This window comes from Erpetoichthys calabaricus, chromosome 12 (genome assembly GCF_900747795.2).
Source record: "Erpetoichthys calabaricus chromosome 12, fErpCal1.3, whole genome shotgun sequence".
Taxonomy (NCBI): Eukaryota; Metazoa; Chordata; class Cladistia; order Polypteriformes; family Polypteridae; genus Erpetoichthys; species Erpetoichthys calabaricus.
In genome coordinates this window covers 160,987,634-161,006,672 of record NC_041405.2, presented here as the reverse complement: position 1 = coordinate 161,006,672, position 19,039 = coordinate 160,987,634, and the positions used below count along the sequence as shown (strand labels likewise).

Below are 19,039 nucleotides of genomic sequence, written 5' to 3'. Positions count from 1 at the left end.
AGCTTACTCTTCCTGAGTACCCCCAAATTCCAGTATGGCCAAGGTGCAGTAGAGCCCAGAAACAAGTCCAGGGGGCCTCATTTGCTTTGCTAGGCATTTCAATAAACGCGTTTGGTCAAAACTTTTATTATTTATGTGTGTTTTGTTAAATAAATCAAAGCCCTGAGCCCCAAGCTCTTGAGACCAACTCTGAATTGCCAGCGGGTAATAAACTGGTGGGTGCCAGAGTCCCAGCTGATAACATGGTGGCGTCGCTCCGCCCTGTGACTCTGTACTTTGGACGCAGAGACTTCAGTGAGAGGGGTGGTGAGGGGGGCACGATGGTAAACGCGGTCAGACACTCCAGCACACAGGGCACCATGTCTACCCAGGCTCTCTGTCTCTGCTTCCTGATCTCTAGTGTGGCCGCACAGCAAGGTAAGTCTCTGGCCTGATCACCGCTTCTGTACCCTTGGGGATGGCGGGTAGGGGGGTCCTCATTTTCTCAACCACCTCTGTATCCGTAGGAAGTGAACATGGAGAGCACTGTGCCAGGTTTAGGACAAATGGTAGATAATGCTGGTCACAGTCCAAGCACTCTGTGGTGACATGGAACTTCAAGCTCTGGAGGTGTGCGCTCACCATGCTGAGCTGATTTCTTGAGACCTTGCAGTCTTCCACACACACACTTTGTATTCTGACAGGACAATTTACAGATGGCTACTCCTTCTGGCAGGAATCAAAGACCAAGCTTCCACTTCTTGTTTATGTCTGAGGGTGACCTGAGGGACGTGGGAGAGCACCTAGCATGGCCAGCACTTGGGGGCTCAGTGTGGTATGTGGTGCTGCCTCCAGACAAACTGAACCTTAGTGGAGAATTTAAAGAAAACGTAGGACAGCCATAGAGATGCCATCTGCAGCAGCGCATCACAGGGACCAACGTGTCACCAGGTGCAGGTAATTAGGGGCATTGGGACTCACTGGAAAGGAAAAGAGAAAGTAAAACAACTCAGTAAGAGGTGGGAGACCTTCAGACTGCAGGCCAAGTACAGCGACCCTTGAGAACCAGACCACCAGACCAGAAGGCGAGGCCACCACAGATAAGACAAGACGGCAGTGGAATAAGAAGGAATCACAATAAGATGGGATGGTGACTCTTCAGAACGGGTTCAAGCAGCAGGCAGCAAAGATCCGAGAAAAACAGAAAAGATGGGATGGGCTGGCAAATAAAAAGAAAGAAAGAATAAAAACAGCAGAGGACAGAAGGACCAGTGACCACCAATAATGGCACCTGGCATCAGCCAGCAGTGGGCACCATAAAAAAAAAAAAAACACAAAACAAAATCTAAGAAATATAAACATGGGAAAGGGTGGATAATTATATAGTGCCTTTTGTGTCAAAGTATCTGTTATCTAGTGCCTACCTACGATAGAGCACCTTTCAATACTGTTATTTAGTGTCTTTTCTATCTGTCTGTTAAATAGAGTCTTCACTTTTTAACTATCAGTCATATAATGCCAGTCCATCGATTATTACATGGTGCCTTCTACCCATCTGTTATATAGTGCCATTCAAAGCCATCGAATTGGGTGTTTGTTTGTTTATCTGTTGTTATGCAGTTTCTTCTGTTTTACAAAGCCTTTTCTTTTTATCTATCTATCTGTTAAATAGTGCCTTTCTTATCTATCTAGTTATGAATTATATTGTGTCTTTCAAGACGACATCTATATCTGTTTTATATCTATACTAGTCATTTAGCCCGTTACAATAACGGGCGCTAGAACAGTAGTGCATAAACATTAGTAGGAACAGTCTATATTAAATGGCAAAGGACTTTGACCTCATTCTTTTTGTTGGTCGTATTTTTCTTTCTTTAAGCCTTTCTTTTGTTGATGTTTACTTGCTGAGCTGACCGTTCTTCGTGGGCTGCCGCCGTGTATTGTGTGTCTTTAATTTTCTCTGGCGGTAATACAGGCGTGCGCGTCGGTAATATGCCTTTAATCTCCTCTGACAGTAATACTGGCTTGTATGTGGCTGTAATATGCGTCACTGTATTGTGTACCTTTAATTTCCTCTTGCAGTAATACTGGTTTGTATTTCCGTAAAACGCCTCTAACTCTCTGACAGTAATATCGCGCATCACACCGTGTCCTGCGCATGCGCACTTCACCAGAGGACACACACGGACACCTGGACGCACAAAGGGATTTTATTAAAGAGGATAGTGTCTTTTAAGACCATTATATAGTGCCTTTTCTATCTTTCTATTATATAGTGTCTTTAAGATTTCTATAAACCATTTAGTGCCTTTCAAGACTATTATGTAGTGCCTTTTCTATCTGTTATAGCGCCTTTCTTATTTAACTATCAATCATATAGTGCCTATCTATCATATGATGCCCTTTTCTCTATCCACTTCTGTGTTATATAGTGCCTTTCAAGGTATCTGCTTTACAGTATCTTTTCTATAGATCTGTCTGTGTTATATAGCGCCTTTCTCAGATATTTATCTACTATAGTGCCTTTTAAAAGTATCTGCCCATTTTAATTGATCTGTTATGCAATGCCGTTTTAAACCTGTCTCTATATGTATTTAGTATAAAGTGCATTTTCTATTAATTTGCCTTTGAAGACTATATTTGTTTTATTTGACTTTTTCTCCCTCTCTGTTATATAGTGCCTTTCATATCTATCAATTAATTATATGCAATAATAATCTGTTGTTTTATTATATCTGTTATAGTTTTAGTTATAGTTGTTTGTTGCTTTGCACAAATTAGTTATACAGTTATAATACAAACTATTAGTTATAGTTATTTGTTACTTTGTAACTAGAGTTATTTTGGTTTTCTGTTTGCACTATTACTACTGTTCTTTTAAAACTCTTTACTACCTTATCTTTATTCCTCTTGTTGCACTGAGCATGTATATGACAAAAGAATTTCCCTCGGGATAAATAAAGTTCTTATCTATCTATCTATCTATCTATCTATCTATCTATCTATCTATCTATCTATCTATCTATCTATCTATCTATCTATCTATCTATCTATCTATCTATCATATAGTACCTTTTATCTATCTATCTATCTATCTATCTATCTATCTATCTATCTATCTATCTATCTATCTATCTATTATATAGCGCCTTCTATCTATCTATCTATCTATCTATCTATCTATCTATCTATCTATCTATCTATCTATCTATTATATAGCGCCTTCTATCTATCTATCTATCTATTATATAGATAGATAGATAGATAGATAGATAGATAGATAGATAGAAGGTGCTATCTATCTATCTATCTATCTATCTATCTATCTATCTATTATATAGCGCCTTCTATCTCTCTATCTATCTATCTCTCTATCTATCTATTATATAGCACCTTCTATCTATCTATCTATCTATCTATCTATGTATTATATAGCGCCTTCTATCTATCTATCTATCTATCTATCTATCTATCTATCTATCTATCTATCTATCTATCTATCTATCTATTATATAGCACCTTGTATCTATCTATCTATCTATCTATCTATCTATCTATTATATAGCACCTTGTATCTATCTATCTATCTATCTATGTATTATATAGCACCTTCTATCTATCTATCTATCTATCTATTTATCTATCTATCTATCTATCTATGTATTATATAGCGCCTTCTATCTATCTATCTATCTATCTATCTATCTATCTATCTATCTATCTATCTTATATAACTCATTTCTCGCCCTTTTCATATCTTTTTCATGTCGCGTTTCTTTCACTGGCCACACACATTCAGACTGATTTTCATACCACGGGCCGTCTTTTCACTTTTACCGACTTCATCTTTGAATAGAAATCCCAGTGAAATTCAAACACAAACGTGAGGACAGTAGCAGGTCTGTGTGTCAATGACAGTTGGACCCCCATTTATTTTCTTGTCCTGGCCGGTCTTCTCCTGGCACCCCCTGAATTCACTCTGTGTTTATTCTGCCACATTAAACATCAATCTGAATGAAGTGTAATAAAGTGGACCTTAATGTGGCCAATCAGAGCTCTGGTGAGCGGCTCATGTCACCTGACCAGAGGAGGTCAAGTGTCACTGCGAATAATAAACACACACACACACACACACACACACACACACACACACACTCCTGTCCTTGTTCTTGCACTTTCCTTTCTCTCTCTAATCAGTTTAAATTTCATCCTGGTTCTCGTTCTTCATGTGGACTTCACAGTTCTAACAGTCTGAGCAGTCAAACTGAGCAGCGTCTGCCTCTCTGGTGGGCTCAGTACAAATGGCCTGTGATTCTCCCCTCAAACAGGTTTACATTGTAAGGGTGGTCTTACATGCATGTGACAGATGACAACCAATGAGTGCTCAGCCATGCATGTACTGCCCTGATGAGGAATTAGGAACACCACAGGGGTGTGCTGACCTCACAGACAGAAAGGCCGAGAATGGAGCTGAACTCACCATACCAGTTAACCCTTTGTACACCACTGCCTCTGCCAAGCAGCACACTATTGGCTGTCAGGATACCACTGAGCTGAAAAATCGTCAGGCAGTTGCTAAATTTAATGTTATCTGTTCCTGGGGTGGGTGGGCGGCACGGTGGCACAGTGGGTAGCGCTGCTGCCTCACAGTTAGGAGACCTGGGTGTTCACTTCCCGGGTCCTCCCTGTGTGGAGTTTGCATGTTCTCCCCGTGTCTGCGTGGGTTTCCTCCCACAGTCCAAAGACATGCAGGTCAGATGGATTGGTGATTCTAAATTGGCCCGTGTGTGTGCTTGGTGTGTATGTGTGTGTGTCCTGTGGTGGGTTGGCACCCTGCCCGGGATTGGTTCCTGCCTTGTGCCCTGTGTTGGCTGGGATTGGCTCCAGCAGACCCCCGTGACCCTGTGTTCGGATTCAGCAGATTGGAAAATGGATGGACGGATGATTATAATGTATGTTGACGTGACAAACATTGCATACTCAAAAATGATGAATATGGCATACAGATTTTATTTTAGTTCCCATTAAGGACAGCCAATGCTGGTTATTTGCACTGAAGAACTTTTTTGGCTTTTCATCAGTTTATATCAAGTACCAGTGGTCACTTCTCAGGGAACTGGCTGACAGGTCAGGAATATCTCAGCCAAGCTTCACTCCGTCATGCCTGCTGTGCTGGAAACCATTAACTAACCAGCAAGGCACTACATCAGAAAATTAGAACATCTGGACAAGAACGGGCCATTCAGGCCAACAAAGCTCACCAGTCCTACCTGCTTAATTCTTCTAAAATAACATCAAGTCGAGTTTTCAAAGTCCCTAAAGTCCTCCTGACCACCACACTAATTGGTCACTTGTTCCAGAAGTCTGTGGTTCTCTGTGTAAAGAATAACATCCTAATGTTTGTGTGACACTTACCTTTAAGTTTCCAGCTGTGTCCCCGTGTTCTTGATGAGCTCATTTTAAAGTCACCGTCTCGATCCACTGGACTGATTCCCTTCATCATTTTAAACACTTCAGTCAGGTCTGAATGACCTCTTGGGCACGGCCATCAGCAGTGTGCCTGTCTGCAGAGAGAGCGTCGACCTCGTTGAGAGGTTTACTTACCTCAGCAGTGACATTCATGGCTCTGCCGACTCTTCCTATCAAGTCAGTAGACAGACTGGGAGAGCATGGGGGGGTCATGAGGTTGCTGCAAAGGGGTGTGTGACACCAAAGGACGAAGGTCCAAGTCTTTAAAGTCCTGGTGCTCCCTGTTTGTGAGACATGAACGCTATCCAGTGACCTGAGAGGCAGACTGGACTCCTTCAAGTGTGTCTCTTCAGAGAATCCTTGGGTCCCGCTGGTCTGACTTTGTGTTGCTCATGGAGTCCTGAATGAGGCACATGACCTGCATGGTGAGGGAGCGTCAGGCACTACGGCCATGTGGCGTGTTTCAGCTCGTAAGATCCTCATTGTTGGCTGGACCAGGCCAAGGGGTTACCCACTTAACACCTGGCTGCAGCAGACAGAGGGTCATTTCCAGAGGGTGGGACTGGACCGCGTGTCTGCCTGGGGGGTTGCCAACTGGGATCCCGAGTTGTTTCATCGTGTGGTTGGGGCAGCAATGCCCTGTACCAGTGCATGCTCCCCAACTTGACTTGACTCAGGTCTCCTCTTCATCACTGTAAAGGCTCAGCTCTTTTAATCTTTCCTCATAACTCATCCCCTGTAGCCCTGAATCAGCCGAGTCGCTCTTCTCTGGACCTTCTCTTGTGCTGCTATGTCTTTATGGAGACCCAAACTGCACACAGGACTCCAGATGAGGCCTCACCAGTGTGTTATAAAGCTTGAGCAGAACCTCCTGTGACTTGCACTCCACACATCAAGGTGCTATAAAACCTGACATTCTGTTAGCCTTCTTAATGGTTTCTGAACACTGACAGTTGATAGTGATGAGTCCACTACGACTCCTCAGTCCTTCTCATAAGGTGGACTCTCGATTTTCAGACCTCCCATTGTGTATTCAAACCTCACATTTTTACTTCCTATGTGTAATTCTTTACATTTACTGACATTAAATCTCATCGTCCACAAATCTGCCCAAACCTGTCTGCTATCCAAGTCCTTCTGTGATGATATAACGGATTCCAGATGATCTGCTAATCTACCTATCTTGGTATCATCTGCAATCACCAGCTTGTTACTTACTGTATATTCCTATCATATCATTTAAATTTATTAAAATTAGCAGCCGCCCCCGCACTGCCCTCTGCTGGTCACCACTCTTAACATCACCAATTCTGATGAGGCTCCTCACACCATCACCCTCTGCTTCCTGTGTCTGAGCCAATTCTGCACCCACCTAAAAACATCACCCTGCACTGCCACTTCTTTTAGTTTGATGCCCACCCTCTCATGTGGCACCTTATCAAATACTTTTTGAAAGTCCAGATAAATAATCTCATAAACTGCACTTTGATCGTATCCTTTTGTTACTTCCTTATAAAATCCAGACATGTTAGTCAGACACGACCTCCCTCTTCTGAGCCCACGCTGACTGTTCCTAATAACTCCTGTTCTTGCCATTTGTTGCTCAATCTTCTCCTTGATAGATAGATAGATAGATAGATAGATAGATAGATAGATAGATAGATAGATAGATAGATAGATAGATAGATAGATAGATAGATAGATAGATAGATAGATAGATATGAAAGTCACTATATAATAGATAGATAGATATGAAAGGCACTATATAATAGATAGATAGATATGTGAAAGGCACTATATAATAGATAGATAGATAGATATGTGAAAGGCACTATATAATAGATAGATAGATAGATAGATAGATAGATAGATAGATAGATAGATAGATAGATAGATAGATAGATAGATAGATATGAAAGGCACTATATAATAGATAGATAGATAGATAGATAGATAGATAGATAGATAGATAGATAGATAGATAGATAGATAGATAGATAGATAGATATGAAAGGCACTATATAATAGATAGATAGATAGATATGAAAGGCACTATATAATAGATAGATAGATAGATATGAAAGGTACTATATAATAGATAGATAGATAGATAGATAGATAGATATGAAAGTCACTATATAATAGATAAATAGATATGAAAGGCACTATATAATAGATAGATAGATAGATATGAAAGGTACTATATAATAGATAGATAGATAGATAGATAGATAGATAGATAGATAGATAGATATGAAAGGCACTATATAATAGATAGATAGATAGATATGAAAGGCACTATATAATAGATAGATAGATAGATATGAAAGGTACTATATAATAGATAGATAGATAGATAGATAGATAGATAGATAGATAGATAGATAGATAGATAGATGTGAAAGGCACTATATAATAGATAGATAGATAGATAGATAGATAGATAGATAGATAGATAGATAGATAGATAGATAGATAGATAGATAGATAGATAGATATGAAAGGCACTATATGATAGATAGATAGATAGATAGATAGATAGATAGATAGATAGATAGATTCTTTATAATTCCTTCCATTAATTTCCCTGTGATGTTTCATGTTAACCTTACTGGCTTATAGTTGCTCTGATCTGCCCGACACCCTTTTTATATAACGTGATGATATTTCCCATTTTCCAGTCCTTCAGAATCTCTCCAGTGCTCAGTGACTTCCTAAAAATGGGTGTCAAGAGTTTCTATCTGTACTTGCTAACCTCCTTAAGAACTCGAGGGTCAATATTCTCTGGTCCTGGTGATTTTCTTGATTTCAGCCTATTTAATCTCCGCAGCTCTTCTCTCTCTACAATTTCCAAATCCCTCAGTGCCTCCTTAGCAGTCTGTTAAATTTGGGAGGTGATCGACTTCTTCACACTATAAACTTCAATCAAGTGCAAGTTTGAAACATTTGCTATTTCATGTAGATTTGAGCTTTTTCGTTCCTAATCCTCTTCCCCTCCTTGTTGTTTGTTCTTTTAATAGTAAAATGATGAAAGGGTTTCTTTGGGTCATCTTTCACCTTTTCTGCAGTGTTTCTCTCCAACTGTCTTTTAACTTTCCTAATAGCCTTTTATAAACGTTGCTCTTATATGCCCTGTGCTTTGTGTTATTAATCTTATAAGTTTCTTTTTTAACTTCCTTTTTAAAACCCTTCCAATTCACGTTGGAGTTTTCTTTAAATTCTTACTGCTTCTAAATTTTGGGATGAACTTGTCCTTCATTATATATAAAACACTTTTAAGCCTGCTCCACACTTCAGCTGTCCCCTCACACACTTACTTGTTCCTCTTGTCCCCTCACTTTGTCATCAGGCTTTGACAAATCTTCTCAAAAGAGCCTTCGACCTCTTGCCACCTTCATCCTCCTCTCATGATACCACCTGAGTCCTAAGTGTCACTAACCTGCCATAACTGCTGGTCCCTCTTGTCCTCGAGTGTCCCCTCCAGCTCTCACTCTGTCTTCTTCCTTGCAGGGCGTGCCAGCTCGACATCAAGTACCAAGAGTCTGCAGCCGTGGCTTGTCGGGCTCATTGCGGTGGTGGGCTTCCTCTTCCTTGTCTTCACTCTGATGATCCTCAACAGGCTCTTCTGTAAGAAGGAAACGTAAGTATGTCGATTAGAAGACCAGACTTTAACGTGAAGTGACTTCATCACCAGCCTTAACTCCAGCCAGGGGTGCTGTTAGAGATATTGTGCCCCCCACCCAGACCAAACCAGCTCGTACCCTATGTAAACTACCCCCCTTGACTCATCTGAAGCTTTTTAGAATTTCATGTACACAGACTGGTTTAACTCTAGTTGAGTACCACACTTACTGTACATAGACAAATTAGCCCAAAACATAAGATTTGAGCATTCTAATTAAAAATAAGCAAATATTCAAGTATATTCTAACAGGGCAAAAATTCTAGCTGTTACCTGATAGTACGTGCTTGACATAAATTATTATTATGGTACCAGTGTCAACATCAAGAACAAAAGGCAGCAGAAAAAACATAATAGTGATGTTCTGGCAACTGCTATATTTAAATACAGGCTGCGCTACTCATAAGACGGGTTGAAATCTAAATAATCAACGTAGACCTCCGCATATTCAGCATTAACATCTGCAGGACATCATCTATTGGAATGAATTTTGTAATTCATGTACTAATAAAATGCATTGCATTTGTCATTCTAACAGAGAGCACATTCCAAACATTTGTAGTAATAAAATACATGACTACAAATGGTTGTGATGCGCCATCTGTTGGAATGGCAAGTGCAATGCATGTGTCTCTGTTCCATGCTGATATGGTATAGGATCTGTTGGAATCATGAATTCAACGCATTTTATTACTACAAATGTCTGTGATGTGCCATCTGTTGGAATGGCACATGTAATGCATGTGTCTCTGTTACATGCTGATATGGTACAGGATCTGTTGGAATCATGAATTCAACACATTTTATTACTACAAATGTCTGTGATGCGCCATCTGTTGGAATGGCACATGTAATGCACGTGTCTCTGTTACATGCTGATATGGTACAGGATCTGTTGGAATGACAATTTTTTTATTACTACAAATGTCTGTGATGCACCATCTGTTGGAATGGCACATGTAATGCACGTGTCTCTGTTACATGCTGATATGGTACAGGATCTGTTGGAATGACAATTTTTTTATTACTACAAATGTCTGTGATGCGCCATCTGTTGGAATGGCACATGTAATGCACGTGTCTCTGTTACATGCTGATATGGTACAGGATCTGTTGGAATGACAATTTTTTTATTACTACAAATGTCTGTGATGCGCCATCTGTTGGAATGGCACATGTAATGCACGTGTCTCTGTTACATGCTGATATGGTACAGGATCTGTTGGAATGACAATTTTTTTATTACTACAAATGTCTGTGATGCGCCATCTGTTGGAATGGCACATGTAATGCACGTGTCTCTGTTACATGCTGATATGGTACAGGATCTGTTGGAATCATGAATTCAACGCATTTTATTACTACAAATGTCTGTGATGTGCCATCTGTTGGAATGGCACATGTAATGCACGTGTCTCTGTTACATGCTGATATGGTACAGGATCTGTTGGAATGACAATTTTTTTATTACTACAAATGTCTGTGATGCGCCATCTGTTGGAATGACACATGTAATGCACATGTCTCTGTTTATATCCCCTTTGGTGTAGGATTCATAAAAGCAGTGGCAATGTTTGAGATACATCATCTGTTTGGTTGACAAATGCAATGCATTTATTTACTAGAAATGTTTGTGATGTGCCATCTGTTGGAATGACAGACACACAGCACCTAGACGGGCACAAGGATACACAAATATACAGACACTTGTCACCTGTAAAAGAGAAGCCACTGCACAGCAGTCTTGTCTTCAGTCTGGACCTGACGGTTGGGTGAGTGAGAAGTGTTTAGGGAAGCGACCCATAAAATGAGCCACGATAAGGAGCCCAAATCGATATGAGCCCTGCGTGCTGCCACCGCGCTCTGCTGAATTCTTATTAAGGTTACGTTCTTAAGAATTACTTCTGAATGCTTCCATTTTTTTTTTTGTTCAGCACCTCCTGATTTACCAGTACAAAAAAGCCCCCACATATAGTATACCATTGGACTCATCTCGATGTCTAGGTACACAAGACATCAAGCTTTTTTGGAGTTCCCCATATTTTTGGCCCTCTAGGCCCCAAAAACTCCCCATTGCTTGGCCATTTCTGAATCACGTGTGCAGGAAACGACACCCTTGTGAGAAAAACAAAAAAATAATAAACCAATAGGTGACTTCAGCAAAAATGATCAGGAGGAGCTGAAGTAGTGCAGGCCTCATCAACTGACCCCTAATTAGGATACGAGGGGTCAAAGTCACGCCTTTTAACAAAACTTCAAAAAACTGTAGATTGGTAATTCAGACAATGAGGAGTGTCACTTTATACAATTTGAAGGTTGCTGGTCACGAGTAGAATAATGTTTTTGATATTAGGGTCTTTACCGGTGGTCCTCACCCTGTAAGAGTCATTCACGCATATGGGGTATCACTTATATCATTTCAAGGTCAGTGCTAATGAGTATGAGGTTATTTGAGATTTCTGATCCTTTGTTCGAGATCAAGTCCCCCACGGACCACCCGCACTTCACAACTGGTGATCCACCTGAAGCTAAGCACGTTTGGGCTCAGCCATTACTTGGATACGTGACCACCTAGGAGAAGCTGGGCTGGCTGTTGTTAGTGGTGTTGGTGGGGCCAGCAGGGAGGGCTAACCCTGTGGTCTGTGAGAGGATCCCAATGCCCCAGTGCAGTGACGGGGACACTGTGCTGTCAAAATGGTGCCATCATCCAGATGTGACGTAAAACCGAGGTCCTGACCCTCTGTGCTCACAAAAGACCACCGGGCATCTTTGGAAAAGAGTGGGGTGTATCCTGACCTCCTGACTAAACTCCTCACCACAGCCTTGTCAATTCTGGCCCCCCCTAATCAGTGCCCTCTACATCTCATGTGTGGGGAGCGGACTGGCACAATAATGGCTGCTGTGGCATCATGCAGGTGGGCACTGCACTTTGGTGGTAGTTGAAACGGCTCCCCTCTGTCTACGTAAAGTGCTTTGAGTCCTGAGAAAATAATAATTATGATTACTATTAATATATCAGAGGGTCATAAATAACACATTTCTGTTCCAATCAAAAATATCCATCCATTATCCAACCCGCTATATCCTAACTAAAGGGTCACAGGGGTCTGCTGGAGCCAATCCCAGCCAACACAGGAAACAAATCCCGGGGAGGGCGCCAGCCCACCGCAGGGCACACACACACACGGGACAATTTAGGATCACCAATCCAGCTAACCTGCATGTCTTTGGACTGTGGGAGGAAACCCACGGGGACACGGGGAGAACCCGGAAAGTGAACTCAGGTCTCCTAACTGCGAGGCAGCAGCGCTACCCACTGCGCCACCGTGCCGCCCATCGAAAATATTTACACACCTAAACATATTTCAGATATTGCACTCTATTAGCTCTTCATTTTATACTTCCACCTCATGAAGTAATTCGTTACATTTTTACGAACGCCTAGAATTAGGGTCTCTTACGCCAATTCAGACTTCTCCTTTACTTTATTTTTTGACTGGCAGTGTGTCTGCAGATCATGAAGCGCTTATGACACTGCATGCTGTGTGGCTGCTGCAGCCTTCAAACGTGAGGCCCAGTGGCGTAGCTGGCATGCTGAAGACCCCCATGAGGTGGGCAAACCCCCCGTCTCTCATAACTCTTAGTAATTTATTCACAATCTGATCTTAGGGGCCGGCTGGGCAGTGGTGTCCAGGACCGCGTCACCATCAGATCACATGCTGGGTGACAAACAAACCGGCTCTCTAAATGGAATTTGTAATACGTTTTTTAATCGCTTTATTACAGCAGATGTAAGTTAGCAAAAATAAAATAAATGGTGCGAATGGAATGTGGGAGGTGTGGGTAGTCGTGGTACATAAATATATGGAACATGTGGACCCGCTTACTGTTCCAAGACAACTTTGTGGAGGAAGATGATTAAAATGTAAAGAAAGCCAGAAAGTAGAAACTGTTCTGTGCTATAAATGAAGCCATTTCTGTTTGTGACAAATTAAAATGACAACACCGGCTGACGGGACACCACTGCACAATCGACCCGTTTTACACAAGTTCTGAGAAAACGGACGTCATAAAGTGGTGACAACTCCTCACAGTAGTGACACTAACGCACAGTCTGCCATACTAAGGGACACAATTAATCAGATTACAGATACGTCTGTTAAACTGTTACAGTTTATAAAAATGGAACTCACTGACTGACAAGTCACAAATCATATTACTTATAATATTATTAATATGGTAAAATACTCAACTTGGTAGTAGAGCAGTGGCACCAACTGCCACATGAGGATACTGAGAAGAGAAACAGAACAGAGGAGGACAATGACAAGTTATAAATTAGGACACTTGAACATTAGAACACTCTGGATGAGAACAGACCACTCGGCCCATCAAAGCTCGCCAGTCCTCTCCACTTAATTCTTCTAAAATTACATCAAGTCGAGTCTTGAAAGTCCTTCAAGTCCTCCTGCCCACCACACTACTTGGTCGCTTATTCCAAGTGTCTATCATTCTTTGTGTAAAGTAAAACTTCCTAATGTTGTGGCTTTTCAAGTACCAGTGGTCACTTCTCAAGGAACTGGCCGGCAGGTCAGGAATTTCTCAGCCAAGCTTCACTCCGTCATGCCTGCTGTGCTGGAAGCCATTAACTAACCAGCAAGGCACTACATCAGAAAATTAGAACATCTGGATGAGAACGGGCCATTCAGGCCAACAAAGCTCGCCAGTCCTACCTGCTTAATTCTTCTAAAAAAACATCAAGTCGAGTTTTGAAAGTCTATAAAGTCCTCCTGACCACCACACTACTTGGTCACTTGTTCCAGAAGTCTGTGGTTCTCTGTGTAAAGAATAACATCCTAATGTTTGTGTGAAACTTACCTTTAAGTTTCCAACTGTGTCCCCGTGTTCTTGATGAGCTCATTTTAAAGTCACCGTCTCGATCCACCGGACTGATTCCCTTCATCATTTTAAACACTTCAGTCAGGTCTGAATGACCTCTTGGACCCGGCCATCATCAGTGTGTCTGTCTGCAGAGAGAGCGTCGACCTCATCGAGAGGTTTACTTACCTTGGCAGTCACATTCATGGCTCTGGTGACTCTTCCTATGAAGTCAGTAGATGGATTGGGAGAACATGGGGGGTCATGAGGTTGCTGCAAAGGGGTGTGTGACACCAAAGGACGAAGGTCCAAGTCTTTAGAGTCCTGGTGCTCCCTGTTTGTGAGACATGGATGCTCTCCAGTGACCTGAGATGAAGACTGGACTCCTTCTTGTGTGTCTCTTCAGAGAATCCTTGGGTCCTGCTGGTCTGACTTAGTGTTGCTCTCGGAGTCCCAAATGAGGGACAAGACCTGCATGGTGATGGAGTGTCAGTTACAACACTACGGCCACGTGGCGTGTTTCCCCGAGGGTGACCCAGCTCGTAAAATCCTCATTGTTGGGGACCTGACTGGCTGGACCAGACCAAGGGGGTCACCCACATAACACCTGGCTGTGGCAGATAGAGGGACATTTCTGGAGGGTGGGACTGGACCGCGTGTCTGCCTGGGGGGGTTACCAACGGGGATCCCGAGTTGTTTCATCGTGTGCTGTACCAGTGCAGGCTCCCCAACTTGACTTGACTTGACTCAGGTCTCCTCTTCATCTCCTGTAATCTCTCCTCATCACTCACCCCCTGTAGACCTCAATCAGCCCAGTCGCTCTTCTTTGGACCTTCTCCAGTCCTGCTCTGTCTTTATGGAGACCAAAACTGCACCCAGAACTCCAGATGAGGCCTCACCAGTGTGTTATAAAGCTTGAGCAGAACCTCCTGTGACTTGTACTCCACACATCAAGGCGCTATATAACCTGACATTCTGTGAGCCTTCTTAATGGCTTCTGAACACTGACGTGAAGTTGATAGCTTAGAGATCACTACAGCTCCTTAATCCTTTTCATAAGGTGGGCTTTCGACTTCTTCTCATTTTAAAGTCACCTTCTCGATCCACTGCACTAATTCCCTTCATCATTTTAAACATTTCAGTCAGGTCTCCTCTTCATCGTTCTAAAGCCTCAGCTCTTTTTAATCTTTCCTCCTAACTCATCCCCTGTTACCATCTAATCAGCCCAGTTGCTCTTCTCTGAACCTTTTCTGGTGCTGCTTTGTCCTTTTTGTAGCCTGGAGACCAAATGACTCCAGATGAGGTCTCACCAGTGAGTTATAAAGCTTGAGCAGACCCTCCTGTGACTTGTACTCCACACATCAAGGCGCTATATAACCTGACATTCTGTTAGCCTTCTTAATGGCCTCTGAACACTGTCGGGAAGTCGATAGCTTAGAGTCCACTGTGACTCCAAACTCCTTCTCATAAGGTGGGCTCTCGATTTTCCGACCTCCCATTTTGTATTCAAACCTAACCTAACCAAAGGCTTGCCTGCCTTATGTTGTGCCGAAGTCTCACCAGTGTTTGTCACGTCCAGTTGTCCGACACGCTTGTTTTCGATTGAGAGTCCTGCCGAACCACTGAGTCCGTCTTGTGATGTGGTGCTTCTGAGGCTGGAGGACGATCGTTCACACTCATGCCACAGTCATTGGTGTAGTCAGCAGTAACATGTAAGCCATGCAGACGTCACTTAAAGTAGATGACAGTCCACAGTGACCTATCAGCAACAGTTCAGCCTCTTCAACAACAGTCCACTTGGTTGACAGGATGAGCGGAAAACGCCGGTGAAATGTCGGTGCTGTAGCATTCAACGAGAAGATCGGCAGCAGCATACAATTCATCGTCAGCCATCAAGGTCAGAGTTGATGATGACAAGACATTGAACGATGAAGCCAGTGCTTCAAGTCTGTGAAACTGCAGTTTTAGTTAAGTTATTAAAAACATTTTTAAAATCTATCCAGCCCTGAGTGGGCGCCCCACGCTCGTAGGCCCTTGTGCTTTGCACAATCTGCACAATCGATTGCTACACCGTAGGTGAAAACACCGCTCTGAGTGCACATAGAGACGTGACCACAATGTCCGCATGTGTGTTACTCGCTCGTGTGAAATCACCCAGGATTACTTAAACAAGCTAAATGCTCTCATTATTTGACTTTCTGCCCAGCTGGGCTGCTTTTAGCTCCTTGAGGCCAGAAGATGATCTCTGTGATGACCAGGGGTGGACCTGCCACCCTGACCCGACACAAACGGGCAACGACTGCAGTTCAGTCCAACACAAAGCCTTTCATTCATACCAGCAGTCACAAGCACAGTAAAGCCTTGCAGCCCCCTTCCTTCTCCACACCTCATAGGTGGGCTTCTTCCACCTCCTCCCGATTCAGGCTCTCTTCAGTGAGGTAGTTGACTCTTTTTAAGTCGCACCCAGGTGTCTGGAGACCAGGAATTACTCACAGGTGTGGCCGAAGCCCAAAGTAGGTCTCTGCAGCTCCCCCTGGTGGCACCCCTGGAACCCAACAGGGCTGAGCCGCCCAATACCAAGCGTTGTATAGCCCTGTGGGACTCTGAGGGGCCGTTACACCCCAGGGGACTGCCAAACAGCAGTTTGGGGGAGATAACATCCTTCCATTACAGAGACGTCCCTGTCGGGTAATGGCGCCCGCCGTCATCCATCACATCTCTTTTATACAATGGAGGTGTTGTGACTCAGACAAATAAGATGGTGTCTGTGTCCGCGTCTCCAGGACCAAGTACTGTACTGATATAACGAGCTCAGCCCGCCGGTGAATATCCCGCTGTCAATCACCTGTCGAGACCCCGCCCATCTCTAGAGTCACAATGCTGGCCGTTAAAATACAAACAGCGTGAGTTTAATGCAACACGCTGGTTATTTGAAAAACTATACTCACAGTTTAAACAGTAACAGTAAAGCGCATCCTATAATATCCAGACATGCAGACAGGTGAACACCCCCTTAGTATTCCCAATTTCCTACATTTCTTGACCTATCATACATTTCACACCCTACCGAAGGAAAAATCCTGTAAAAGTCCATCCATCAATTATCCAACCCGCTATTTCCTAACTACAGGGTCACGGGGTCTGCTGGAGCCAATCCCAGCCAACACAGGGCACAAGGCAGGAAACAAACCCCAGGCAGGGTGCCAGCCCACCGCAGGACACACACACACACACACACACACCATGCACACACCGGGGACAATTCAGAATCGCCAATGCACCTAACCTGCATGTCTTTGGACTGTGGGAGGACACCCACGCGGACACGGGGAGAACATAACACAAAAGTCGTTTCGATGTCCTCGATGGCACCTTGAAGGTAAAAGCTTTTCGTCCGGTTGTTGACCTGCAGTTCCAGTTAACGAGGCGTCCGTCACTCCGAAATAAAAACTGCGAAGTCTCATCGAGGTTCCACCGAAAGTCCTCTGTCGGCGTCTTATCCTTGATATCGAAAATAAAGAAAAGAAAAGATCAGCTTCCTCCAGAGACTTTTATAACTTCGATTTGGGGCACCTTGGCATTACCTGTCGGCGGTGGTCGCCCAGCTTTTTTTTTCCTCATAGACGAAGAATATCGCGAGTACTGCTTATAATAAAAACTGCAATGGCGGCACCGAACCCTAAACGCGCTTTACCACGTCGGCCCTTCTTTCTTTCTTTCTTTCTTTCTTTCTTTCTTTCTTTCTTGTTGCGCTTTGCCCTTTCCTATCAAAGGCACTAAACGCACTCGGCTGCCAGTACTGATGTCGCGCTGTTTGTCGCTGCTGCCCCGGTGGTCCGTGCGGGGTCTTCATGTTCTGTATGTTCTGCATGCTGAAGCGACGTGGAGCTGCTGAGAAACACTTTACGTCGAGGAGGTGACCAGGGTGAGCAGTGGGCGCCAGTGCCCACTCTTTGTTTCGTACAGCACCACGCGCTATGGAGCTGGGAGGAATGGCCACCTCTTAGCCGCAGCTGACTAGCCGAGGTGCTTTTGAATGAATTTCGTGGCCTTCCAGTCTCAGGTGGTTTTAAAGGACCCCCCACTGCGTTATTTGAGGGGCTCCACTGAAACGACGGTATTGTCATAACTCTCAGGGGGCGCGAGTTTACTTTGGGATGCCGTGTGGCGCAGTGGTTAAGTTCGTGGGCTCAGATCTCGCTGCGGACACGAGCAGGTCACTTCACCAGTCTGGGCGCCAATTTGAAAAATAAAAACAAAAGGAGCGGAGCCATTCATTGTTGTGAGTCGGGAGTCCCCTGGCATGATTGCTTTTCCTGGAGCGCCCCCTAGTGACAAGATATAAGCAAAGCCAGGCTGCTCTTGTTGCTCGTGGCCATCCATTCTCACATCACTGACCTTCGATGCGCTTCTGCATTTCAGATCTGAAGAAGAAAGCAACATCAACACAGAGGGACGAGACAACCCGGGCCTGGAGACCGAACTGGACGAAGTGGATACGAATAACTGCCAGCATTCTGATTTTTAGCCGAGCTGGGAAAGAGCCATTTGGGAAAAAAAGAAGAAAAAAAACAAATCACTCCTAAAATGTTTCTAACGAATAAAGATGGAGAGGACACAGGAGGCTTCACAAAGGGTTTGTGGGTTGGGGGTGGGTGGGTCACCATTTCCATGGTCGCCATTGCTTTGACTGCCTTCCTCCGCCGGACTCCTCCAATCCAATCGTTCCTTTGAATTTCTGAACGGCAAACCAGGCGAGTCAGGCGGAATGCGAGTTCTGTCGCCCTCTGGTGGTTTCGATGGAGAACTGCATGCCGGCGGAGACGTCCTCGCGCATGCCTGGATTTCGTAATTTAATAAAGGAATCTTATCTGTAGCCAAGTCAGAAGTTCTCATCTTTGTTGTAATTCTGTGTGTATTCGACGAGGGTTGTTGTTGTTTGTTTTAATATTTTGGTTTTTCTTGACCTTCTGGAAAAAGCTAAATTTCCCACTTGGGACAAATAAAGTCTTATCTATGAATGGGGAGCCG

General features: G+C 43.5%; 1 protein-coding gene across 1 annotated transcript; it reads left to right on the top strand.

Annotated features, from left to right (window-relative positions):
• Window positions 1-227: 227 nt before the first annotated feature.
• Window positions 228-18,549, top strand: LOC114661588 (PDZK1-interacting protein 1). The gene is made up of 3 exons (XM_028814717.2): window positions 228-417; window positions 8,959-9,088; window positions 18,431-18,549. The coding sequence occupies exons 1-3, from the start codon at window positions 243-245 to the stop codon at window positions 18,534-18,536; spliced, it is 411 nt and encodes a 136-aa protein (XP_028670550.2). The 5' UTR covers window positions 228-242; the 3' UTR covers window positions 18,537-18,549.
• Window positions 18,550-19,039: the final 490 nt, after the last annotated feature.